This window comes from Bos javanicus, chromosome 27 (genome assembly GCF_032452875.1).
Source record: "Bos javanicus breed banteng chromosome 27, ARS-OSU_banteng_1.0, whole genome shotgun sequence".
Lineage (NCBI taxonomy): Eukaryota > Metazoa > Chordata > Mammalia > Artiodactyla > Bovidae > Bos > Bos javanicus.
In genome coordinates, this window is record NC_083894.1 from 31,306,499 (window position 1) to 31,334,220 (window position 27,722).

Sequence of the window (27,722 nt, forward strand, 5' to 3'; positions counted from 1 at the left end):
TGCACATCATGCAGGATCTTAAGTTCTCTGACCAGGGATCAAACCCACAACCTTTGCATTGGAAGCGCAGTCTTAACCACTGAACTCCCAGGGAAGTCCTCGAGTAGATGTTACATGTTATGGGAGGCAAGTGAGGCTCCACAGGGCTTTCCCTTCTACCAAAACTCTGTCTGGTTTTCTTGACACAGAAAAGGTCGGTGGAGGGACATGGTGTCAGAGACAGTGCCATGAAGCACACAGAAAGGACACAATAAAGTTCCTTTCCCCTACTTCTGTGTTCTCTATGGCTCCTCTGCTACTCTTGGTTCTCTCGCTGTTAACTCACCCGGGTTAGCCATGTGGGGCTTTCTGTCTTGCCAGACTCCCAGACAAGAGGCCCCGTACCCTTTACTAGCACCCTCTCCTGCCATGTATATTTATTTGGGGGGTGGGGACATCAAAGCTAAACAGATGGCAAAATTTTCCCCAGAACTCTCAGCTGCACTGCCAGAGCAGAAATTTGAATTCACAACCATGTTTCTATACAGTTGATCAATAAAGCCACCTGCTTACACAGACCTGGCTCTTAAATTATGGATCTTTTTATATCAGCATTCATAAACATGTACAGCATATATATGGAGAAAAGGCAGGGGCTGGTAACAAAATGAAAAAATTAATAGCAAACATCTCATACAACCAGACTTTTCATACATGAGTGATGCACAGAGAAGCTGTTCATATTATGGTCCAGAAAATCACTGCTGTTATTAGTTCCCAGTTACTGGTAGCTCACAGCAATTTTAGAAGAATGTGTTGCCCTTTTTTTAACCCCTAGCAAGAGCATGAATACTTCCCTGGTGTATGTAATACTGGATTGGCTGAAAAGTTCATGGGGTTTCCCATAACATACCCAAACGGACTTTGCTGAACTCAATATGATGTAGGCAAACTTAAATGCCATCTACACATGCCTTACAAATCTTTGGTTTTGCCCAGTTATGAGCTTCTTCCCTCAGTCCTGTTGCCCCGAGATGTCCTAGGTCTACATCCATGACTCTACTTGGATGACATTTTTTCCTGCATCTTCTTTGGGACAGAGGACCAGCCATCTCCTAGCACCAACAGAGAAACACAGTGCATCTGGCCACAGGGCTCAGGAGCTCCAGAAATCAGAAATCTGGGCTGACTTTGCCTCCATCTCTTTGGCTGACTGCTCTGTGACCTTATGTTGTTAATACCTGTGCACACAGGTGTGTGGAGCGCTTTAATTAATATTTGTAAATCTCCCTGATTGCCCCAGATAGAAGGTGGCAGAAAGGGCAAATCATTATTAATCACAGGGGGAGAAAAAATGGAGAGATTAAGTTTTGTTCCTTCACCAGAGACAGACCTACACACACGGACACTGTTTTCACAGTAGGAGGATTAGACAGAAGTCTTATTTTCTTTGCGCTTCTGGAAATGTCCAATGTCTGCTTAATGCAAAGTCCCATTCCAGGTCCCACCTAGGTTTCTACGTGCACCCTCTCCAACTCCTAATGCTGTTTTAAGTTATTACCGAAAGGCGCCTTCTATTCACGAGTGTGAGAGTTCATCTAATGAGCTGCTTTCAGTTCATTTGGCATTAAATAATTCCCCCAATTCCCATATGTTTGAACAATATGTTCAACAAGGGGGAATGCTTGTCTGAAAGCTATTAAAGTTCTTTTAGGAGCTTGTCCTCGGTCACTCATATGCACGCCAGCTATCCCTGTCTGTAGGATGCAGGCAGCAATTACCCGGAAAACGTTCTAATGGCCGCTGGCAGGCATCCATGCGCAGACTGCCGCCTCGTGCTGGCTAGAGCCCTCACTGGAAATTCACATTTGAGTCAAACCTCGAGTAGAGCATTCTAGGCTGTTCACAGAACATTACTGATTACTAATACCTGAGTTTCCAGACCCACCCACCACCTCCCCCCGACCCCAACTTGGCCTGTCCTACTTAGAGATGTAAATGCATAAAAGGCATATTTTCTGTTTTGCCTATGCTTTGTCTGGAAAGGAAGAGCTGATAAATTTGGTTGCTTACGAGGAAGGCTGACTTTGGGAAATGCAGCTTCTTGGAGAGGGAGGAAGACCCTGTGATCATACTCAAGTCTGCTTTAGGTACAGGAGATATGAGATGCTCCTCCTTGCTTATCTGCCTTGACTTTTGTTGCAGCAGCAAATTATAGATAATGAGCTAAAGGGTGACCGTGACTGACCAGAGAGGGAAACAAGCAGTGTCAACACAAGCAATTCAGAAATTAACATGTTAGATGTGCTCGTGGAAAACCTGCTTGTTAATACAAGACCACAGAAAAGGTAGTATCTTTTAGTACTAACTTCATCCTGCTCTTTTGATCAGAGATGACATTCTTCAATGCCCTTCCTCGGTGAGATGAGAGAAAGCTTAGGCAATAATACCAATCCTAGCTCTCATGTCACACTATTCATCTGAGAATCCTGAATTGCTTTACAGACTATATTCTGAATCAGTATATTTCTTACAAGTGAAAATACCAAAAAAAAAAAATCAACTAGCTTTTTCTAAAACACATAGCAGTTAGGGAAAATGGGTAGACTTCTGGGTTCTCATTGATTGCTGTGCTATAACCCACCCCATCTTACTGTTTAGGGACAGAGATTAAAAACAAAAGCCACAAAAACGGAACAGGGAGGCATTCAGTCAGGTGGTATTATTCCCTTTTAGTCAAATTTCTTTGATCTGTTTCATGGCTCTGCCTTTTTGTTGTAAATTATTCACAATGCAGGAAAATCTGAACACCAGGTTTAGGCAGAATGATTTTAAATTTATAGCTAAAATAGGAAAATATGAAAGATATATATTTATGTATTTGATTATGCAGTTTATAACTGTCTACTGTGCCATCACTATAAAACTTGTGTATTTGCACATTGGCAGAAAATAAATGTTTTTGAAACCAGAAGAGACATTCAATCCGTATTCATTTGAAGTGTTGCTTTGTTTACAAAAGTAATTTGTTTTGCTGCTGACTAGCATTAAACGTATTTGTAGGAGGAGTTGTTGGGATTACCAGATTGGTCATTTCTATGACAGCTTTGGCTTTGGTCATTGATAGTATCACCAACGAGAATGAGGATTCAACAGCTGGTGTGTGACATGCCAGCCAGGTCTTTTCTTTCTACTGTTCTGCCCTGTCTTTCTGAAGAAGCATTTGTCATTTTGTTTTTCAAAACCTAGATATGAAATCTAGGCTTACCCTTAGTCTGTATGCTTGAGTAGTTCAAGATAGATGTCTGTAGTCCTGACCAAGTACCCTCCAGAAGGTGGTGTTCCCCAGGAGGGTGCCCCAGAAAGGGTTTTGCTACTAAGCCCTGTAACTGAATTCTCATCCAGGTATGCCCCCCACTCCTTTACATGTTTCTCTCTTTTATTCTTTCCCAACCGTACAGCCTCCAGTCAGATGGATCCGAGGTGCTCCTGAGTCCGGAAGTCACCTGCGGTCCCCCTGACATGATTGTCACCACTCCCTTTGCCCTGACCATCCCACACTGTGCGGACGTCAGCTCTGAGCACTGGAACATCCATTTAAAGAAGAGGACCCAGCAGGGCAAGTGGGAGGTGAGACCCAAGAGCCTTCCTTAAAAACAAACAAACAAAAACGGCTGTAGGGAGTTTGGAATGGACATGTACACACTGCTGTATTTAAAATGGATACCCAACAAGGACCTACTGTATAGCACAGGGAACTCTGCTCAGTGTTATATGGCAGCCTGGATGGGAGGGGAGTCTGGGGGAGCACGGATACATGGATATGTATGGCTGACTCCCTTCACTGTCCACCTAAAACTATCACAATAGTGTTAATCGGCTGTACTCCACTATAAAATAAAAAGCTTCAAAAAAAAAACACAGGGTTTAGGTTCCACCTGTGGAATGGAATTAACTTTACCTTCTGTTCACACAAGTCAGCTGTGAAATTGGTGAGCGTTTGCTTGTTTTCCAGGGGGTTGGCGGCCAGTATTACGACATCCTCAAGGTGTTGGCTAGTCGTGTGTGTGTCATGTGTGTGATAATGGGGAAAGAAGCCAGAGAGGATATGAAGCTTTTTCCTTTGATTTTGGAATACAGTTGTAATCACCCCTACAGGCATGTACCCTGTGCACCTGCCTTTCGTAAGTGAGACTGTGGCTCCTGCCTTGGTTTCCAGGCCATTTCTCTGTCCCAGCTGACTCTCCTTGTGGCCTCTGTGGGAATTAGGGAAGAGGCCCAGGGTAAGCCAGCTGTATTCATAAAAGGAGTCACCATCTGTTTTTGCCAAAATAGGGATGTAACAAATTTATATGGAAGTATTCAGGAACAGAGTAGCTGCTAGGTAGATGTGGCTGAATGAATGAACGCATTGAAAATCATTCTGTCTTTCCCTGTGTATGTGAAAGCATGTAAGAAACAGCACAAGGAGAGAAGAAAAGAGACAAACTGAGAATCCACAAGAGAAAAGTCAGGACAAGAGAGCCGGTCACAGCTAAGAAAGATTGCAGGGGGCTGGCTATTTTAAGTGAAACCTGGTTCATCTGTCTGATGGGGATTCCTTTGATGTCTGTCTGGGGTCAGTTTGCCTGAAGGCAGGTGAATTACCTTGTTGGAACACAATGACCTGTTCCAGCTAGCCCTGGGATCTTACCTCCCAGGAGATGCTTCAGGAGAAGGAAGTAAAGGGAAAATCAGGTTTCTTGAGGAGAAGAAAATTCCCAGCTGCTTCAGTGGATTAGTTACCCTGCCCAGCTCTGTCTTGAAACTCTTCTTTGTTGAAAATGCATTCTGCTATTTATTCAGTTGTGATACAACCATAGGGGAATTTCCAGGGGTGTGAGGTTCCATAGGTTTTATAAAGGGGCCGGATTTGGGGCTCTTTTTCATTACATCTTGCTTTGCCTTGATTTTTACCACATTAGTTTTTCTTTCCAGCACTTCCTCACAGTCATTTACATCCAGACGGTGTTAGATTTACCCACTATCAAATCGGTCACACATACCTTAGCAGGGAGGGTGAGATACTCTGATACATCTTATTCAAACCATTTATTGGATGGTCCCTCATGCGTGGTTTTGATGGAGTGAAAAGAAGATAAAATATTTGAAAGAAAATAAACATTACCTTAAGGATATTGGAAGAGGTTTTCAGAAATAGACCTTTATAAAAAAAAACATAAAAGTTTGCTCATTGATGTTAAGGTTCAAGGATGTTTTTGTTTTGTTTTTTAATTTGGCCTTGGACAAATTAACCAACAATTGTAGAGCTTTGAAAGTGATGTTTGTTATAACCTACTAAATCGAATTCCTACTCTACACTGAATATAGCTGTTCCTTCAGCTCCTGATGTCAGCAGTTATTTTGATAAAAGAAAAACATTTAACACCAAGAAAATGAGTTCAATAAAAATATTCTGAAAAAAAGATGTTATGTCCTTGCAAAGTGACTATTAAATCACATTGTGTTTCCCAAGCTGAGAGAATTCAAGACGCCTTTTCCCAACAGGAAGTGATGTCGGTGGAGGATGAATCCACATCCTGCTACTGCCTGTTGGACCCTTTTGCATGTCACGTGCTCCTAGACAGCTTTGGGACTTATGCCCTCACCGGGGAACCCATCACAGACTGTGCCGTGAAGCAGCTCAAGGTGGCAGTTTTTGGCTGCATGTCCTGTAACTCTCTGGACTACAACTTGAGGGTCTACTGTGTGGACAACACCCCTTGGGCATTTCAGGTCAGCCTTTTCTCTAGTTCCTCTTGTGGTATCATGGGAACATGGGGTTTCCTAAAGATTGGTGTCAATAGCGAATCTGATTGCGGAGGGCGGGTCTGGACGATGAGCCCACATCACTGGCTCAGTGGGGATACCCATCTCGAAACAAGAGCTGTGTTACCGTGTGCCCATTGATGTGCTGAAGGTACGATGGGGTACTTGGCACTCAAGAAGAGAGGAGGGATAAACCAATACACCACACTGTGTGCTAAATGAGAAAACTGACTCGAAGGATAGTCGTAATTCAGGAAGCAGAGGCCCAGTCGCGAGAGAGACGTCTTTGAGGATCCTTGGGGAACCTTCTTGGAGAAATGAGATCTGAGACCTAAAGAGGAAGGGATGCCATGTCCAGAGAGGAGACTGGCGTGAACCACAGGAACCAGAGTTATTTGATGTGCAGCTGAGCAATGAGACAAGTGGTTGGATCACCTGAAGGTCATAGTTCGGGGACAACAATTATAAATCATTCCTCTCAGTAGGTAGTCCCATGACATCCTGAACACACAGTCTGTTCATTTTTAGGTTTATTAGGGCAGAGATGGTTCCTTTCCATTTTTGCTCCTTTTAATCACATATGATCCTTTTTGAATTAGCACCTCTCAAAGAGTACAGGTTTATTAATAGCAGCAAAAATAATGCAGAAGTGCCTGTGTAAGCTCTGCCCATATATAAATAGCATAGCTCTCCTGATGCACCTCATCCCGGGTCCCAGCTATTCCAGTTCTGAATCATTAAGCCCATTATGCTTTCCCTCAGTAACTAGCTTTTAAGACACTGAGCTGGAAATCTCACGTTTACCGGTGGAAGAGATAAGATGACTTGAATCCTGAACATAAGCCAGTAGAGGTGACACAGTGCCAGCTTATGTGCCCACATTTTCCCCATCTCTTAAGTAGCACAGGCCATTATAAAGGGCACGCTTCGGTATCTGACTGTTCACAACAGAGCTTTATCATGAGGGGTGCCATTTAGTCCAGAACATCAGTGTAAGCAGTTAAACCTCAACCTATGAATGACATCTTAAACTCTTCCTCTCCTTTTGAGACCCTGTAGTAAGAGGATTTCTCCAAGATAAAAATACCTAATGGACATTGAATAATCAAAAATCGACTGACATGTGATATCACTTCTATGTGTAATCTAAAAACATGACACAAATGACCTCATCAACGAAACAGAAACAGACAAGGGAACAGACTTGAAGCTGCCAGGGGGCGGCAGGGGAGAGATCGGGAGTTTGGGCTTAGCGGACGCACACTATTGTATATAGGATGGATAAACAACAAGGTCTGCCTGAATGGCACAGGCAGCTGTATTCCATATCCTGTGATAAACCACAGTAGAAAGTGAATGTCAGTCAGTCGTGTCCGACTCTTTGTGACCCCATGGACTGTATAGTCCATGGAATTCTCCAAGCCAGAATACTGGAGTGGGTAGCCTTTCCCTTCTCCAGGGGATCATCCCAACTCTGGGATCGAACCCATTGCAGGTGGATTCTTTATCAACTGAGCCACCAGGGAAGCCCAAGAATACTGGAGTAGGTAGCCTAAAACCACAATAGGGAAGACTATAAAAAATGAATGTATCTATGCATGTACCTGAAGAACTATGCAGTAAGCAGAAATGAACCCAACGTTTTAAATCAACTACACTTCAAACAGAAAATTAACTGAGGTTACTGCAACCACCGAATAGTTGTAAAATGTGCCGTACACTAGTTGGTTGTTTAGTAACTCAGGCAGATTTTGAAATCTCAGTAAACGTGGAGGGCTGGGGTGGATTTCCGATCTCCTGTGTCATATGGGTTACCCCCTGCTAACTAGGATTACCCTGAGGATCTGTTCATCACAACCACCTTGGAATTAAGACCTCATAACGGGTTTGAATTTTGCTTTGAATAATGTATATACCAGCACTGCTAATGTATATACCAGCAAGTTAGACATTTGCCCAAGGAATTTCTAAGTGACTTGCAGATAATGTATTTTCATTCCTACTGATTGCTACCAGATTCTAGAATAGCTCAGCTGTTCACAGATGAATTGCCGTGGGAATCATGAAAATGAAGCTCAAACCACAGCTTTTGAAACCACTATCCATTCCTGTGGGTAGCAGATCCTTTTTAATCAGTGCTTGAAAAACTGGCATGCTCCTGCTAATTGAATATAAATGTCTTTATTTCATCGAGAGAGACTTCCCAAAGTTCTTTAATTTTGCTGTAGAGAAATGTTTTCCAGTGGAGATACCTCTGGCCTGTTTGTCGGAATCTATTTACCTCCAGTGATTCCTTCTCTCTCCTATTATGTCAAAGAAACCTGATTTTAGAGTTGAGTTGGGTTGTACTTGTTATTGACAGGATGTATGTGACAGCTGTCATGAGCAGCAAAGGCCATGCTTCTCCCCTGGGGTTCTGAGAGATCACCAGGCTTGGATGAATAACTTTTCTGGCCTGAATCTGGAAAGAGTAAAACATAACTCGTAGCTTTTCTGAACACAACCATTCACTGCCTGGTCTTAGTCTCTGAGTTTTGTGCAGGAAAGGAATCTTGCTTTCTGGGTGTTTATCTTGCTCAGTGAACATGTTCACAACCTTCTCCTTGAGTTCATTTAAACTGCCTTCATATCCCAAATCATCTATGTCCTATTTTTCATGGCTTCATGTGTGGTATTTAGTTAGAGGGAAATATATAATTACAAAGCCATTAAAATAATTCCACTTGAAGAAAGCCATAGCAACAGTCTAAAAGACTTCACACATTATTATTAGCTCCCCCCAACTTTAGTGGTGTGAGCTGAGCATCTTCTATGCAATGATGAGTCACCTGCTATAACTCTAATAGAACCCTAACTTCTTAGTGAAAATTCACAGGTAGTTTTTTCATAAAGCATTTCTGCAGAAATTGCCTACCCTGGAATTTTGCCTCAGTTACCACTGTAATGAACATGTCTGTCATGATTTGGAAAGAGGCCAGCGTGGCTGTGACACTTGCTGGCTTTATTGTAGTGCATCTTTCATAACTCAAAGAAGTGAAAAAAATCTGAGCCCAGCCAGAACTGGGCTTGTAACCAAGAAGGAAACCTAGTTAAAGGGCATGGTTGCATTTTCACGTCCCTTCCATCTCCCTGGGAAATTCTTGTTGTTCCGTTACTAAGTCTTGTCCAACTCTGCAGCCTCATGGACTGCAGCACGCCAGGCTTCCCTGTCCTTCACTATCTCCTGGAGTTTGCTCAGACTCGTGTCCATTGAGTCAGTGATGCCATCAATTATGTCCCCCAATTATGTAAACGCTTACCCTCTTACTGGAAATCCTTGGAAGAAGGGCAGCTTCTAGACCCAACTCTCCTGTCTTTGTAGAACTAGGTGAGTACTTGGCCAGATAGTGGCCCCACCAAAATATATATATATATATATATTCCTTTAGAGGATTTTAATCAAACACACACTCTTCATTTTCAGCCGGGCCCTCCTTCTCTTTGGGGCTTCCCCAGTAGCTCACATGGAAAAGAATCTGCCTGCCAGTGCAGGAGACAGGGGTTCAATCTGGGTTGGGAAGATCCCCTGGAGAAGGAAATGGCAACCACTCCAGTATTCCTGCCTGGGAAATGCCATGGACCAAGGAGCCTAGTGACAATCCATGGGGTCGCAAGGAGTCAGACATGACTTAGCAACCAAGCAACAACAACCACCTTCTCCTCTGCCCCCTGCAAGGCTGCTATGCTTGCTTCCCATTCGCTCTGAGGATATTTCATCTGAATCCTTATAGCAATTTCTTTGAAAGACAAAAACAAAATACCTCATGTACCTAGATAAGACATAATTAATTTAGTTTCAGATATTTGAAGATACGTTAAATAAATCTAAAACCATCTCTATAGAAAAGTAAATCAGGTCAGATAGGCTTTATTAAAAAAAATATAAATGCCATCTGCCCGAAAGTGAGAAAGGGACCAGTGACTTCCTGCTCCTGTATTTCTGTAACAATTAGAGCTGCGATTTTATGTTTGTGTGTTTGACATTGCTGCTTTTGATGAATTCAAACCAAAGGTTGCAGAATGGTGATTTATTTTCAAAACTGTAATATGCTAAGACCTAAGTTTCTGTCATGCTGTTTGTATTACGCTCTCTCTCTCTCCCCATACACACAAGTTCAAACAAACCTTGACACGGGGAAAGCAAGGAATTAAGCACTTGCCATATCTTAGGGGGAAAAAAATGAAAAGAAAAAGCAACTAACGTTTTTCTCCGTTGCTTCCAGCACTCCTCTGCAGTAGCCCCTTGGTCCTCATTACTTACTTGGCATTAATGTGGATTTAGAATCTAATTTCAAAGGATTTCCTCCAGATATAGTTCTTGTGTTTATCAATAATGCAACCTTGGGAAATATTGCTCACGTACAGCGTTTAAAGGAAAACACACGACGACATAATTTCCGTATGTGTATGCGTGTGCTTAAGTTCAAACAGTTTTGTATCATAAATATGTAAATTCAGCCTGCCTGTTTTCGTATCCCTGAAGCACACCTGAATATTGCTGCCTGTCTCATTAAATCAACATAAACGGCTCAGTGAGACACACAGCACAAGTTTCTCCTGGCCACAGCTCCCAGCCCTGGATGACTAGCAACCCCCAATGTGAAATGATGGAATAGAGGAGGTAGAGAAACCGCCGGCCACACCCTTCAGGTACATTTTATATACAAGCAACCAGCCAGACGCTTCTTTCTAATTTAATTAACACAGGTGTCAATTCAACAGAAGATCCCCAGAGATTTAACAAAAAATCCTTGTCATATAGGAGGCAGAAAGGAAAGAATCGGATGGATATCAGACTCCACTCTTGGGGTGATTCTTCCGTGTGAATGACTCAGAAGTAGCTCAGTACAGCTGTTAGTACCACTGATTCATCTCAAACCTGGCTGGATATGAGCGTCATCTGAGAAGTATTTAAAAATACAGATCTCTAGGCCCAGCCCCCAAGCAAAACATAATAGGTTAAAGGGATACAACGGGGAGTTATGGGTTAAATACAATCTCTCCTATTTGGAAAGAGTTTCAGAGCTTCTATTCTGAAGCCAGTTGTGCCTCTACAGATACGTCAACACGGTGATTAGTTCATTATTGGGTTTCTTTGTTTTATAATTGTTTTGTTACACAATAGTTTATAATTGCTTAATATTTTACATAAGATTACAAGATGTTTAATTGTATGTAGTTGGTTCATATTGGGGGTTCAATATGTGGAGATTAAAGTAAGCAAGCTAAAAAACAAAAGCAAACATAAATCATGGTTGTATTTAAATAGGGGCCCTAAAGCAGAATGGAGAAGGCAATGGCACCCCACTCCAATACTCTTGCCTGGAAAATCTCATGGACAGAGGAGCCTGCTAGGCTGCAGTCCATGGGGTCGCTAAGAGTCAGACATGACTGAGCGACTTCACTTTCACTTTTCACTTTCATGCATTGGAGAAGGAAATGGCAACCCACTCCAGTGTTCTTGCCTGGAGAATCCCAGGGACGGGGAGCCTGGTGGGCTGCCGTCTATGGGGTCGCACAGAGTCAGACACGACTGACGTGACTTAGCAGCAGCAGGAGCAGTGGGGTTCTTGGCTGGAGAATCCCAGGGACGGCGGAGCCTGGTGGGCTGCCGTCTATGAGGTCGCACAGAGTCGGATATGACTGAAGCGACTTAGGAGTAGCAGCAAAGCAGAAATCTTTAAGGGGTATCATTTTCCTCAGTGATAATTACAAATGGATATCCATTTTAAATGGGTTCCTAGGTGGCTCTAGGCATAGAGAATCCACCTGCCAATGAAGGAGATGCAAGAGATGAGAGTTCGATCCCTGGGGGTTGGGAAGATCCCCTGGAGAAGGAAATGGCAACCCACTCAAGTATTCTTGCCTAGAGAATTCCATGCACAGAGAAGCCAGGTGGGCTACAGTCCATGGGGCCAGAAACAGTCAGGCATGACTGAGCAACTAAGCCCATCCATTTTAAAAGTGCTTAATATCCTCCATTCTGCATCTCAGGAATGGCTTAGATAGTATAAATAACCCTAGGGCAAAAACAGATTGACTTAAGTCATCTTTACATGTGTCTCACACCAATGAAAAATTACTTATGGGACAGTGTTAATGGCTGTCTGACCTTCACATGACTCTTAAAAAATCAAGTATAGTATAGGAAAATGCAGGGAAATCTCACAGAAAAAATACTAGACCATATAACCAACAAGGACCTACTATATAACAGAGAACTCTGCTCAATGTTGAGTGGTAGCCTGGATGGGAGAGGAGTTTGGGGGAGAGTGGATATGTGTATGCGTATGGCTGAGTCCCTTTGCTATCTACTATCACAACATTGTTAATTGGCTATATTCAAAAATAAAATAAAAATTTTAAATACTCGACCATGAACAAGTATTGTATACAGTGGTTCTGTCACTAACCCATGTGACTGTTGGCAGATCACTTTCTTGAGGGTGCATCTCCATGTTTTCCTCCGTAAATAATCAAGTTTTAAATCACTAAGCACCTTAAATTCCCTTCAAGTGGGATAATGCTATGTGGTTTGTAAATATTAAAATAACCTAGCTCTACACCAAGTAATGCATGACCTTAAACAAGCCACTTCATCTCCTGACCTTGGTTTATTTCTCTGTACTTTTCAGGCATTAAAGAACAGGGTGCACCTCAGAGCACCTAGTCAAATATATCAGTACTTTGACAAGTCAACACTGTTGTTACTTCACGACTTTAATAGTGATTTGAATAAGCAAACTTCATATTTGCCCCTGATTCTAATCTTGCACCAGAATGGCAAAAAAGAAGTTAGTCTGTTACCATGCTAATGATTTTGTTTGGCTGTAAATAAGCCCAGGGAAAAAACTGAAGCTAAAGGATTAAGTGACTTGCCGAAGACTACACAGAAATGTGGTTAGACACCTGTGCCTTCCATTTTTGGTTTGCAAGATGAATGCTCTCTTGAGTCTATGTACCCCCCAGAAGATTCCCATGCTCCCCTAAACCCAATGACATTAAACAAAAATACAAGTCCTTAGCATGGTAAGGGAGAATTCATGACTTGGCTCCTACCTTATATTTTCCATCATCTCCAGCCATACACTTTCCACCCTAGCCTCCTATCCCAGCGTACCTTTGTGGAGAGTCCATTCAGTGTCTGGAATACACTCTCCCTCCCTTTCCCATGAGGAGCCCCTATATTTACTTCTAGGTTCAGTTCAAATGTCACTTCCTCTCTTAATTTCCCGATTCATTCCCTGGCCTATCTGCCCATCTGAGTTAGGCACCTTCTCTCTTGCCTTAACCTTTAGTGAAGTGGCTCAGTCGTGTCCAACTCTTTCCGACCCCACGGACTGTAGCCTACCAGGCTCCTCTGTCCACAGGATTTTCCAGGCAATAGTACTGGAGTGGATTGCCATTTCCTTCTCCAGGGGATCTTCCCAACCCAGGGATTGAACCCGGATCTCCCGCATTGTAGACAGACGATTTACCATCTGACCCATGGCTTTTGCCAGTAGCCTTAACCTTTGGGAATATACATATTTGTAATACTCAGATACAATATTATACTCATATGGTCACTGTTCTAACCCTCTCTCTAGACTATGAGCTCCTTGGTGTTTCATTTCTGTCCACCCAGTGCCCAGCTCAGGCATCACTCTGCTGGACATTCATTAAATCTCCAAAGAGAGGACAGAGACCAGCATCTGTAAAGACCTAAAGTCAGCATCTGGCATTAATTCTGTTTCCTCCCACCCTGCCTCTTTCCTTCCACTGTTTGTAGCCCTCATTAGACACTGGCGACCCTGTTACTATGTCCAATGCTTAGACGCACAACATAATGAATTACCTAGTACTGCCCGGTCCAGGCTAGTAATTGTCAACCACATGTGCATATCTACATTTAAATTAAAATCAAACATTTAGTTCCTTAGTCACTCTAACCACTCTGGCTAGTGGATACCATATTAAAACACAAAGATGTGAACCTTTTCCATCACTGCAGAAAGTTCAGTGCTGACTTAAGGCCCCAAGACACACCCTTCCCACCCTAGAAGAGCTGGAGATGACAACACTTGAATGGGCCGATTTAGTCCTGAGAAAAGACACTGGCAACCTATTAATCTAACTTATGTGTACATGAAGGATAAAAGCTGGAAAGCTGCTTCTTAGAAACATTTTTATTAATGTTAAATCTATACAGAGACAAGAGATGGGAAAGATAACTTCTGAAGATGTTTTCACTCGCTGATAATTGAAAATTAAGTTTTATTGTATTTATAAGCCTAGCTGCCTTGCTTCTAACAATCTTTTTTAGACTCTGGGAAGATTATAGGCCATAATTAAAGGATTTCAGTTTTCCTATTTAGCCTAGCATTGTAAGGAAATTTTAAGTCAATTAATGGTGATTTTTAAAATGAGGATTTAGGAAAATCTCTTATCTCCAGGAACGCTGAGAACCTCACCTCCCCCGCCCCACAGTAGTTTAACATTTTGTACAGTTCTTATCTGTTATTTCACTTGTCTTATCGATAGGATTCTAAACACCACAAATTTGGAACCAATTAAATGGTTTCCTTAGAATGTATGTGAATTGTGTTTATATGAGATATAATTATAAAGATTTCTCAGTAAAAGATAAAGGAATATTTGTCTCAGGAATTTGATTTTTTTTTTTTCTGAGATGAAGCTGACTTGACTACTTATTTCTTCTTGGCCTTTTGGCATAACTTACATGAATGTTACTACAAATAAACATGATACATGCACTCTGCATTTATTTTGAGCTAAAGGATACATACTGGTTGATGCCTGTGTTGGATACAAACAAGGGAACCATAGTGGAGAGGAGCTGTGTCTCCCTTTCTCGTGAAATAGCATTCTGGGTCAGGTTAAGTACAAATACATCCCTTGATCATGGTGATAGCAGCATGAAATTCACACAATGGTGGAAACTCAACAGTATTACAGTTTGCATGGGGCAAAGGAGGTCTTCCAGTTTTAAAGACAGTATATATAAAAGCCTCAACAATACAATAATGAAGAACAATTGTTTCTTTGTGACCAGATCCTTATTTCTCAGCAGCCTGTAGCCCTTAGCCCTGACCTTGCAAGGATAGAAGGGTATAAAAGTAGTGTGTCCGTCATGCTCTTGCCTATTTCTGGGAGACACCTGGGAGGGAGCATACCTATCTATGGAAGGAAAATGTGGAGGGAATGGTGTGCTTTATTGTTGCGCCTCTTTTCTTTTTCTTGTCCTATAGGAAGTGGTTTCGGATGAAAGGCATCAAGGTGGACAACTCCTGGAAGAACCAAAGTTGCTGCATTTCAAAGGGAATACTTTCAGTCTTCAGATCTCTGTCCTTGATATCCCCCCATTCCTCTGGAGAATTAAACCATTCACTGCATGCCAGGTACTGGCCAAATGGGTTTCCAATAGAAATAGCTTTGCTTTAACCAGCAGGCATATCACAAACCCTAGTAAGGGTACTCCTGACTTTCCTCCTCCTTTAAAACTATGGATTTCATTTCAAAACTGTCACAGATGTGTAACTGTTTGGACTACACCCAGGGAAACCTATTGTCACAAATCCATGGGTTCCTAGTGGGGGAAAAGGTGCTTGCGTGTCAGGTAATATAACATGTATCCTCTCTCCTGTTTATATCACCACTCAGGAAAGGTTGAAGAAGGCCATCTAAGAACTTAGAGCAAGATTTCTTTGTGGATTTGTTTTAATTCATATCAGTTCATTATGAGACAGTGTTTTAAGTCCTGTTCACCTATAGAATGAACTGGATATTAGGGAGAAACCTTTTAAGGGTGATCATTTTGAGTTGTAGAGAGCTCTGGCCAGCCAGGTGGGATCAAGAGATTTTGTTCTAAATAGATGAAATGCTTGCTGCCAAATGAATTGAGCAAGATGGGAAGAAGAAATCACAAATTGAAAAACAAAGAAATATTAATGCCTCTTAGAATATTTTTATGTAAAAATATTTGTGTCATCATTCATATACCTCATTATTAGAGACTTAAAAAAATTTCAGGATGACTTAAGAGTCTCTTTGGATCATGTTAAGGAATTTTTGAATAGTTGCTTAGCGTGAAAAGATATCAACTTGTGACCTTGTCACTGAATTCTATGAAAATGTTCAGTGATAAGCATTGTTATCAGAAGCAGCCAACTGCTCTACCATTGTTTCTTAAGCCAGAGTCATCTGGGCTTCAAGAGACAGGACATTTCCTTAACTCTGGAGCTTCTGGGAGACTGATACTGATCTGGACTCACAGGAGGCTTTCATGCTTCTCTGTTCTGCCCATCAGCATAACCTGCAGAGCCCTGTGGGTTTTTTCACCTATCTTTACAGCATTCATTTTTTAAAAAAAACATGCACAAGATATACCAGCTTGTAGGATGGAAATCAGTCAAATCTCAAAGAGAAAAACCTTGACCATTCCATGAGAGTTAGAAGAAATTTGCACCATCACTGCTTTCTAACATTCAGAATTTTCTAATCAAATAAGGTCATATTTTTCTGTTTACTTTTCATTACCTCAGGAGCTGCCCCCTCTATGTATAGTTTTAGAGCATTCAAAACAACAAGTATCTCTCTCAGGGCCCTGAACAATTTTTTTGGATATTTAACATATTTTCTTATGGAGAGAGGTTTTCTATGAATAAATGTATTATTTATGATGTTCTAGACCTAGATGTCTCTGTTTCCCAGAAAACAGTATTCAAAGTTTGCAGGCCAAATTGAACTTCAGGGTATTGTTAAAAGAACTCCTGATAGTCATGCAAATTCCTCTGTTTTAATCTTTATTTAAGGGCATTGCTTCCCTGGATCTAATGCAAGTGACTCCAAAGTAAATATGAAGTTTAATGTTTGCAGATAAAAAAAGAAAGCAGATAAAGAATTATAACCTCTCAGGAGCACTTAAACAACACTTCCAACACCAGGGATTCAGTGAGAGCCTCAGGTAGGATAGACTTGGAGGAGGGTAATGCCTGCTCACCCCGGAGGATGCAACAGGGCCAGCCAAAGTCAAAGGGCGCTGGCTGGCAAAGAAGCCCAACCAGCTTTACTGTCAGGATGGGTTGGATTGCATAGAGGTTGTGAACATGTATAAATATTTGACTTCTGTAATTGAGCATAATTTGAAAGAGTCGTGGAAAGCTGAACAACAATTTAATTTTCTCTGCATCAGGCAGCTTGCCACTGAGGTTTCATTTCCACTTCATTTTTCTTTCCCACAAATGGCTTTCTGCTCTATTCTTCCTTTCTTTTCACCACCCTACCACCAATTTATTTACTCCTGTGATCACTGAACTCCCCCAGTATATGTGACTACATATTGTGCTTGGCATAATGGCCACGCTGTGTCTGCTCCAGGCATCAGATGCATACACTTTGGGGAAGCTTTGCATTCAGCCTGATTGAACCTCATGGAGAGCATCATGTGTGCTGACATACTGGGCGTGGATAATAGAGAATGGCTTTTGATTTGGCTTAGTGGACGGGAACTCACAGAGCTCTACTGCAGAGACAGAAAACCCCACTATTGCTGACATCACTTATAGGTCTCTCCTTCACCTGGTAAATGTCCCCATCATCTTCCAAGTCAGTGGATAGACAAGTTAGAGTTATTGGTATTCCTGGTATTCCCGTCATCTTATTCCTCTCTCCCTTTCTTTAACTTCAAAACAGCAATCTAGGAATCGACATTTTCCAATTGGTACCCAAAGCTGACTCTCTAAGAAACCTTTTTTTTTTTTCTTTCATCTGGGCAAGGTGGAATTTCCCAGGCATGGTGGTATCCAGTGCATAAAATATTAATAGCTGCCCTATGAAACACCAACCAAGAAAAATTCTTAGAATGATGTGAGGTCCAGATTGGGTTTAGAACTATGTGATGAGAGCCTATGTATAGGAGGACCAACTAGATTTTAAATCTTGCTGGTTTCAATTCTAGAGGATGACAGTTTATGAAATGCTAGGGTACAAACCTTATTGCTTATGAAACAAGGTAGGATGGATGAAAGGGAGGGGCATGTGAGGTTACAGGAGTTCTTAGGAGACCTGGTTACCATAGCATCCACTAACCTTGATTCAAAGAAAGAAAGAGACCCACAATGCTAGTCCTTCCAAAATAAACAATTATTCATAAGACTCTACCACAACAAGGGATATGCTGTTGTCCGCTTAGAAGACTCAACAACCCTTCTCTGCATGGAAATAACTCTGCTCCCAGTCGGTTCCTGGGACCTGAGAGCTACTGAATCGTATCCCCTCTTCCTTGCTCACAGTGGGGGTAGAGAAGCTGTAAAATATTATAAAGCTGAATCTAATAAAATATTAATTTATTTTTTAAGTCCTACAGAACACCAAGCCAGGCTGTCACCTCCGTAGGACGAAAGCAGCTGTCTTGCAGCATGCTGTGTATCTTGGAGAACCCAGTGTCTGTCTCCTGCTAGGATACAATTTACATTCTCTCCATCTGCTAGGAAACTAATTATAATGGGACTCAAAAAGAAAACATTTCCGGAATTCTTTAAACACACATAACTTTGCTACACTTTGTCCTCTAGTATTACTTTCCCCAGAATTCCTCTCAGCTCAGTGAGCATCTTGGTGTTTTGTTTTGTATTTTTGGGGGGGCGGCGGGGCAGAGAAGAATAAATGAAAGCAAAGATGATTGCCCGGGAAACACACTAACCACAGTGCTTTTATTATTTTTAAATGTTTTGTTGAGCACCATTGGCAGCTGCTACTCAAGTCAACAACAACAAAAATATTCTTTTGACACAGTCTTAAAATCAGATTTTTTTTAATGTTTTGATGGTGTGCAGTAGAATGGAAAGAAAAGCAAGAGGCATTTTTGTTTGTTTGTTTGCCAATTCTCATGTCTTGCTACAAGAAAAGATTATGCCTGCACTGGGTTCTTCCAGTGTTCTCAGGAGAAAATACACAAAATTTAGTAAGCGACACGACAGAAGATACTTTTCAACACATCATCAGTGCCGTCCATTTTTTCTTTTTTAACGAAGATAGTATCACCAAAGACTCAAAGCCACTGCAGGAAATGTAGGTTTGTTGAAGAGCTGGACCTTGAATTCAGCTCTATCTCGTTCTGAAGTCCAAACATTTATATTACACGGTAATGACTCAAAATTTCAGTTTTAGAAAACAGAGACCTCTTTGGTTAGCGTAGTTAGGCAAAAACACCTTATTTAGGCGAAAGCATCAATGAACCATGGGGCCCTCTGTTATGCTTATTTTCACTGAAGGGGATGATACTGAGTGAGTATAAAAATGTAACATCTATTCACCACCGTGCATTAAATAGATAGCCAGTGGGAAGCTGCGACTGTACTCCAGTGAATTTTAAAAATGCGCTGGTCTGGAGAAGAGTGCATTTCAGGGCTAGGAGATTGAGGCTGGACAGAGAGAGGACGGGGTGAGAGGACAGAAGCCCTTGAAGGCCTGGCAGGGGGCTGTGTTGACGACGGCAGGCATCCTGGGGCCATTCTTGTCCCCCAGGCAAAGGGATCATGTAATGAAAGCAGAGTTTCCAGGTGATGTGGTGACATCAGTGATTCCACTCATGATTACAGGCTCTTCCCTGAAAAATACCAGTCAACTGCTTTCTGCTTCCTCCCCAGTCCTCTCATTAATTCTGTGTAGTAGAGGCGGAGACGGGAGGCTTGGTGAGCGGGCTACTCCAGTTAGCTATGATGAGACCAGAGAAGAGGCTCACACATGGAAACAGAAAGACTGTAGGATGACAGTGAGAGAGATGGTGATAATCCGTTCATAAAAGGTAGACTTGGGCCTGCCCTGGTGGTCCAGTGGCCAAGACTCCACACTCCCAAAGCAGGTGGCATGGGTTCGATTCCTGGTCAGGGAATATGCAACATGCTGCATGGTGTCCCCCCCCCCAAAAAAAAATGGTAGAATGTTTAAGAAAGGAAAGGCCAACTGAAATTATTTGTGCTGATTGGGGTATAATGTCAGTGATGGCTGTTAATGAAATAAAAACCAGAGATGTAGCTGCTAGAGTCCTCCAGAGAAATGGCAACTGGGCGTTTGTGAGCAGATGAGGATTTGAAGAGCTCAGTCGATGGAGAGAGAAGAGCTGAAGGCTGAGATAGGAAGTAAAAGTTACCCTGGTTTACTGAACCAGGACGCAGCAGGAATAAGATTAGACAGCAAGGAGAAATGGCGGACCGTGTATAGTATAGAAGCATCTGGTATAGAATTTGGTGCAAGTGGACAGTCACTTTTGAGTGTTTTAGGGAATGACTTCCTCTCAAGTTTGCTGGGAGGCCCACCAATCAGGCTTCCCTGGTGGCTCAGAGGGTAAAGGGTCTGCCTGCATTGCAGGAGACCTGGGTTCAATCCCTGGGTCAGGAATATCCCCTGGAGAAGCAAATGGCAACCCACTCCAGTACTCTTGCCTGGAAAATCCCATGGACAGAGAAACCTGGCAGGCTACAGTCCATGGGGTCGCAGAGTCAGACACGACTGAGCGACTTCACTTTCACCACCATTCAGCAGTGCCCTCTGTTGCTAGGAGGGAAAGAGAAGAGCTCATAAGTTAGTCTCTGTTTAGGGAGAAAGTGGGAAAGAGGTGCCACTCACTGGTTCTGTGCTGCGGTCTTGCTGGTATATGAGCCAGCTGTGCCCCAGCCATGGGTTTCCTTGGTGACCATTAGCTTCATGCTTCTCCCAGCATTTGCCCTGGACAACAGCCTCTCTGTGGGAAAACACTAGGGAACCTTCCGGCACACCCAGCTCATCTTAGTTTCTCAAAAGACTACTTCCAACCTACTGGCGTTTCATTAGAGAATGGTTTGGGTCGAGAAAAAAATATTTTAATCAAGGGATTAATGTGCTTATAAAACCTCTGGAAAACCTGGGAGAGCCAAGGTCAGAGAAAGCCCCCAGAGATATGAGGAAATCAGCAAGTTCCACGATTTCAGGAAACACGGCAACCCTGAAGCAGACGGTTCTCAGAAGCCCCTGCAAACCTCACATATGCTGTCAGCTGAACCCTTGAGGTTTGCTTGCTGGTACCAGAGGAACAGAAACCATTTCTTCCCTTCCTTCCAAATTTAAAACAAGTACCTCTCATTGGCAGAACGGAAATCTGAACTCCCTGCTGGCAAGGGCTGTGAAATGTAGTTTTCAGACTTCTAGTTCTTTCTGTGTAGGGGAGAACTGAGGATGGGAGAGAGTTGCCTTCTTCCTAATAGCCCACATTCTGCACAGGGATAAAGGCAGCTGCAGGGTCAACATATAGACCTTCTCTGAGCCCTTAGTCCATTGCCTTCCCCTTGGTTCAAGTTTAAGAGCAAACAAATGAAACAACACCCCTACATCCCTTGGTGGGATGTGTGGTAGGGGTTAATGCCTGATTTCTTTTTCTCATATTTCCCAAAACTGGCTCTCCTGTACTCAAGTCTTCAACAATCTAAACTCCATCTCTCCCTGCTGATCCCCCCTAGCAAGTACCCAGAAATCAGGATCTTTGAGACTTCCTGCAGAGAAAAATGAGGAAACCTGCAAGTGTATAGCTTGAAGCTCAGGGATAACCAGGGAACTCTTGGTTCCTTAAAGTGGGTACATTGAATTCTAAACATGGCTCATGGTCTTGTAACACCTGCTGACACCATCACCAGTCACATTTCAGAGAATCAAAGTTCCAGACTTGATCCATCTTTTGCCACCTTTCAGCATCAATATTGGAGAAAACTGTGTTTGTAGTAACAGGTAAAAGAGCAGATTAATGAGTCAAGGGAAAGAGAAAGAAGTGAGATGCAGTTTACTATAGGCTGGGAATATGAGGTCATTGCCAAGGACCAGGGCCTGATTCCAGTAGGAGGGAAAGCCTTTCTGGTAGATGGAAGAATGTCAGTGACTCACTGACCTCCACTTCACATTAATATAAACCCACATGCCCGAGACAGTTGGTGGCCAGCACTGGCTGGTCATGGGGAAAGGAGGAATACAGATTTTATAACTTCCCCCCAACCCTCATTTAGTGAAATGGCTTTTGCCACTCGATTGTAAGTCCCTATGAAGTGGAGACCAGACCTAAATTCTTACTATTCCTTTATTGTTTATTTAATACAGTGTCTGGTTATTAGAAGGCATTGTACATATAACTGTAGAGTGGATGAATTGAATGAATGAGGAATTGACAAAATAGATTGTTCTGGGCTAACCTGTTGTGTTTGTGTCTCTCTCTGGTGTGCGTGTGTGTGTGTGTGTGTGAGTGATCCTGCAGCAGGTGTCTCTCTCTGGGGTGGGTGTGTGTGTGTGTGTTTGTGTCTCTCTCTGGGGTGGGTGTGTGTGTGTGTGTTTGTGTCTCTCTCTGGGGTGGGTGTGTGTGTGTGTGTGTGTGTGATCCTGCAGCAGGTGTCTCTCTCTGGGGGGGGGGTGTGTGTGTGTGTGTTTGTGTCTCTCTCTGGGGTGGGTGTGTGTGTGTGTGTTTGTGTCTCTCTCTGGTGTGTGTGTGTGTGTGTGAGTGATCCTGCAGCAGGTGTCTCTCTCTGGGGTGGGTGTGTGTGTGTGTGTGTGTGTCTCTTTCTGGGGTGGGTGTGTGTGTGTGTGTGTGTGTGATCCTGCAGCAGGTGTCTCTCTGGTGTGCGTGTGTGTGTGTGTGTGTGTGAGTGATCCTGCAGCAGGTGTCTCTCTCTGGGGGGGGGGTGTGTGTGTGTGTTTGTGTCTCTCTCTGGTGTGCATGTGTGTGTGTGTGTGTGAGTGATCCTGCAGCAGGTGTCTCTCTCTGGGGTGGGTGTGTGTGTGTGTGTGTCTCTCTCTCTGGTGTGTGTGTGTGTGTGTGTGTGTGTCTCTCTCTGGTGTGCGTGTGTGTGTGTGTGTGAGTGATCCTGCAGCAGGTGTAATTTTTATGCTGGATATATAGCAACATTATGCTTATACAGTTCAGCATGAGGCTGTGGTATGGGCATAAGTTCTGGCTAGTCACTTCTTCATAATTTTCATGTACATGAGATGATAACATCCTACCCTGGGCTTAGGTAGCAAAGAGTAGGCGTCTACTAGGAATCCTCCCATAGGAGTCGTCTAAAGAATCTTTTTGTCGTGGAAAAACATGGTGATTAACTTTTGATGGTCTTCTTTCTCATTGTGTGTGTCACCAAGTGAAATCTGAGCTCTTGCAGCGTGGTTTTGGAATTCGAATGTTATCAATTGGAATTGACATTAATTACTTTTGTGCTGCCTGGCATATGCTAGGACATTATTTCTACAACAATTCCACCAGAGTCGCTCAGGCAATTATCTCTGCTGCCATCACCGTCATCATGATCATCCTAATTATTGTGATTAGGTCTGTCCTGCGCTCTGCTCCTCTCAGCCGGGCTCTGCATGCCCCAGCCCTCTCCTCTCCCCTCTGTCCCCCGCAGGAAGTCCCGTTCTCCCGCGTGTGGTGCAGTAACCGGCAGCCCCTGCACTGTGCCTTCTCCCTGGAGCGCTACACGCCCACCACCACCCAGCTGTCCTGCAAAATCTGCATCCGGCAGCTCAAAGGCCATGAACAGATCCTTCAAGTGCAGACGTCAATCCTCGAGGTGAGTCCTTGGTCTCCAGGTCACTTGACCTGTTTCTAAAGCCCATTATATACTTAGTTGTGCTATATGTATAGCATGAAAGAGATTCAAAATGCACTCACTCTTTTAATCCTCATTACTGATAAGGGAAAATCAACTTTTTCACAGGCTGAAGATTTGAACTGGGCCTGGAAACGTAACCCATTAGAGCATAGGCTCTGCGGAGGGGCCTTTGGGGAAGGAACTGGTCCAGGGCTTTTTATACACAAAACCACAACCAATCAAACAGTTCATGGTAGACCTGGAATCAGCTGAGATTCATTATTGAATTGAGACACATACCATAAGAAAACACAAGGTCACCATTGGGCTGCTTTTCTGCCAGTTCTGAAGAGTTTCTAGAAGTCAGTTTCCCCATCTGTTATGACATTTTCAAGGCTTTGTTTCCTTACTGTCTTATAATTTTTTGATACCCTCCAGGATCAGGGTTCTACACATCCCCATTTCTATGAAGCCTAGAATTCATCAGTACAATAAGAGACAGGATGGATAATAATCTCACTCTCCAAAGAAAGGGCATAGTGCAAAAAGGGATAAGACCTTGTCCAAGGTCACATGACTACTCAAGGGCAGAGTTAGAATGGGAGTCAGAGGAGAAGTCACTTGGGAACTTGTGTGCTGCCATGGCTTTGATTGGCCCTAAGCCACTGAATGACTCCATGGCTCTGAGCTTCAGCTTATCAAGTAGACTATGGCCTTTCCTCCTGAATGGTTATTTCAGCAGGGGAGAGTAGCTGAGGGGAGGAATCAGGGGAGCTGATGACACCTTATTTAGCAATTTCAAAGTAATCCCTGGCTAGTTCAGAAAAACACACACACTGTTATGTCCATCTTAGAACATGTACATGTGTATATACATATGGGCTTCCCTGGTGGCTGTGTTAAAGAGTCCACCTGCCAATGCACGAGATGCAGGCTTGATCTCTGGGTCAGAAGGATCCCCTGGAGAAAGGAAATGGCAACCCGCTCCAGGATTCTTGCCTGAGAAACCCCATGAACAGAGGAGCCTGGCGGGCTACAGGCCAGGGGATTGCAGAGTCAGACAGGACTTAGTGACTAAACAACAACATATACACATACATACACATACACTTTTGTGTTTGCATATATAAATAAGACATATTCATTTGTTCACACTTAGCAGAAGGTTTAACATCTTTTGTATCCGTACTATTCAATTTCAGGTTATGATTTTTCTCAAAACATGTAGTCTGCATCACCACTTTCCTCCATTCTCACCGCATTTCATTATTTATGCAAAATGAGCATTGCTGATTCCCCCAAATAGTTTCCTCTGAAGTGCGATGGCTTTCCAAAGGAGTGTGCCTCAAAACTGATAGCTGTCTTAACTGACATGTTTCTACCATATTTGCATTCGTTATTGCCAATTAGCATTATGCGCTAAGGTAGTCCTGATGGGGAAGGTAGATGCAGAAACCTCAGGCAAGATACATTTAGAGTCTCTTTTTTGAACAGTCATGGCATTTTTAACACAATACATTTCAAACTAAAATACAAATCGTATGGGAGTTAGTTCTAAAATAAAAGGCAACTCTTAGAATAGCTGCATTTCAGAATGAAGAGTGAAAGGCAGGACATAAAGGTGCCACTGATGAAAATTTCCGTAAATATCTATTAACAGGTCAACAAAAGAATTCCAGGTTTAAAAGGTTTTTTACTTTCTAAGGCATCCAGATTCTGAAAATCAGTTTCAGCTATTACAAGATGTTTGTGTAAAAGGAATGTAATAAGGTTGATACTACATCCTGGTACCTTTGCATCTTGCTTAAATAAACTGTAAAAGTTCATGGAGAGAAAATGAGCTAATAAACTTAATCTGCTTGACTCTCCCATTCTGATGCTTCGCAAAGTTTACAGTCACTTTGGAAAGCCTTAAAGAACATGACATCACCATATTTCTTAATAAAAGGAGGCAAAAGTATAAGAATAATATTTAGATATTCAGTGTTGGACTACAGCTATCTGATTTGTAGGCTGCTGCACTTGAGAAGCTTTATTAACTTGTTTGATCCTATAAGAATCATTTCATTAATAACTTTAAGTGTCCCTGCTGAATTTTGGCCCAGTTCATCCACATGTCTTTCTACCAAACTATTTCTTAGGCAGATCTCACTAACCATCATTTTCAATGTCAGAAGAAAATTAATTTTTAAAAGCCACTGTATTTCAGGTCCTATTTCATATGCTTTCATGTATCATGGTCAGAATTCTGTAGGTTAGTATTACACCATCACAATTTTAAACAATCTCAAGGAAGTCAGCCTTCTTATCCAAGATCATAGAGCGAACCAGATGAGTAGCCACTGAGAAACGACTTTAAGATCAAAGTCTGGCTTTCTATTCAGTGCTATATCCGGATCCCAATCAAGGGGGTTTAATTTCCTAGTCCTAACCATGGGCCTTGTCCATAATACAAGCCCCTCTTTAAGGGCTGCTGCAGTAGCAACAAACATCGCAACATCAGCTCTTTTCCCTAAGTCGAAGTAGATGAAAGTTAGAAAATTCTTCCCTCAAGACTGAAGAAGAATGAGATGCACCTGTTTGTTTGTTGGGCTGGAATTAAGTATTCATTCTGCTGATCTTTAGGAACAGAATTGATTCCCTTCATAGAGGTCTGTTTGCAAAAGGATGTCTTGACTGAACGATCACTCAAGGTCCTTCCAACCCTGGGACTGTCTCATTGCTGGGAAAACACACATCTGGTGGTATATCTGGGATTCAAAAACATCTCCTCCCTAAAAAGGACTTGGTTTTTATGGTAGATGGTTCAAAGAAAATGAAGATAAAGTTCTGAGAAAGTTGGGAATACTTGGAGAAAGGCAGGATATTTTTAAGATCAGATCAGATCAGTTGCTCAGTCATGTCCGACTCTTTGCGACCCCATGAATCGCAGCACGCCAGGCCTCCCTGTCCGTCACCAACTCCCGGAGTTCACTCAGACTCACGTCCATCGAGTCAGTGATGCCATCCAGCCATCTCATCCTCTGTCATCCCCTTCTCCTCCAGCCCCCAATCCCCCCCAGCATCAGAGTCTTTTCCAATGAGTCAACTCTTTGCATGAGGTGGCCAAAGTACTGGAGTTTCAGCTTCAGCATCATTCCCTCCAAAGAAATCCCAGGACTGACCTCCTTCAGAATGGACTGGTTGGATCTCCTTGCAGTCCAAGGGACTCTCAAGAGTCTTCTCCAACACCACAGTTCAAAAGCATCAATTCTTCGGTGCTCAGCCTTCTTCACAGTCCAACTCTCACATCCATACATGACCACAGGAAAAACCATAGCCTTGACTAGACGAACCTTTGTTGGCAAAGTAATGTCTCTGCTTTTGAATATGCTATCTAGGTTGGTCATAACTGTCCTTCCAAGGAGTAAGCGTCTTTTATTTTTAAACTTTACAATATTGTATTGGTTTTGCCAAATATCGAAATGAATCCGCCACAGGTATACATGTGCTCCCCATCCTGAACCCTCCTCCGTCCTCCCTCCCCATACCATCCCTCTGGGTCGTCCCAGTGCACCAGCCCCAAGCATCCAGTATCCTACATCGAACCTGGACTGGCGACTCATTTCATACATGATAGTATACATGTTTCAATGCCATTCTCCCAAATCTTCCCACCCTCTCCCTCTCCCACAGAGTCCATAAGACTGTTCTATACATCAGTGTCTTTTTTGCTGTCTCATATACAGGGTTATTGTTACCATCTTTCTAAATTCCATATATATGTGTTAGTATACTGTATTGGTGTTTTTCTTTCTGGCTTACTTCATTCTGTATAATAGGCTCCAGTTTCATCCATCTCATTAGAACTGATTCAAATGTATTTTTAATGGCTGAGTAATACTCCATTGTGTATATGTACCACCGCTTTCTTATCCATTCATCTGCTGATGGGCATCTAGGTTGCTTCCATGTCCTGGCTATTATAAACAGTGCTGCGATGAACATTGGGGTACGTGTGTCTCTTTCCCTTCTGGTTTCCTCAGTGTGTATGCCCAGCAGTGGGATTGCTGGATCATAAGGCAGTCCTATTTCCAGTTTTTTGAGGAATCACCACACTGTTCTCCATAGTGTGGCTGTACTAGTTTGCATTCCCACCAACAGTGTAAGAGGGTTCCCTTTTCTTCACATCCTCTCCAGCATTTATTGCTTGTAGACTTTTGGATCGCAGCCATTCTGACTGGTGTGAAATGGTACCTCACAGTGGTTTTGATTTGCATTTTTCTGATAATGAGTGATGTTGAGCATCTTTTC

General features: G+C 42.7%; 1 protein-coding gene across 1 annotated transcript in view; it reads left to right on the forward strand.

The window, feature by feature from the left end:
- The window catches only part of UNC5D (unc-5 netrin receptor D), a 643,560-nt gene that overhangs the window by 588,662 nt on the left and 27,176 nt on the right, over positions 1 to 27,722 (forward strand). The window contains exons 12-15 of the mRNA XM_061404454.1: positions 3,441 to 3,609; positions 5,527 to 5,754; positions 15,078 to 15,227; positions 23,244 to 23,408. Of these exons, the coding sequence (XP_061260438.1) occupies positions 3,441 to 3,609; positions 5,527 to 5,754; positions 15,078 to 15,227; positions 23,244 to 23,408 (712 nt within the window). The remainder of the gene's footprint in view (positions 1 to 3,440; positions 3,610 to 5,526; positions 5,755 to 15,077; positions 15,228 to 23,243; positions 23,409 to 27,722) is intronic.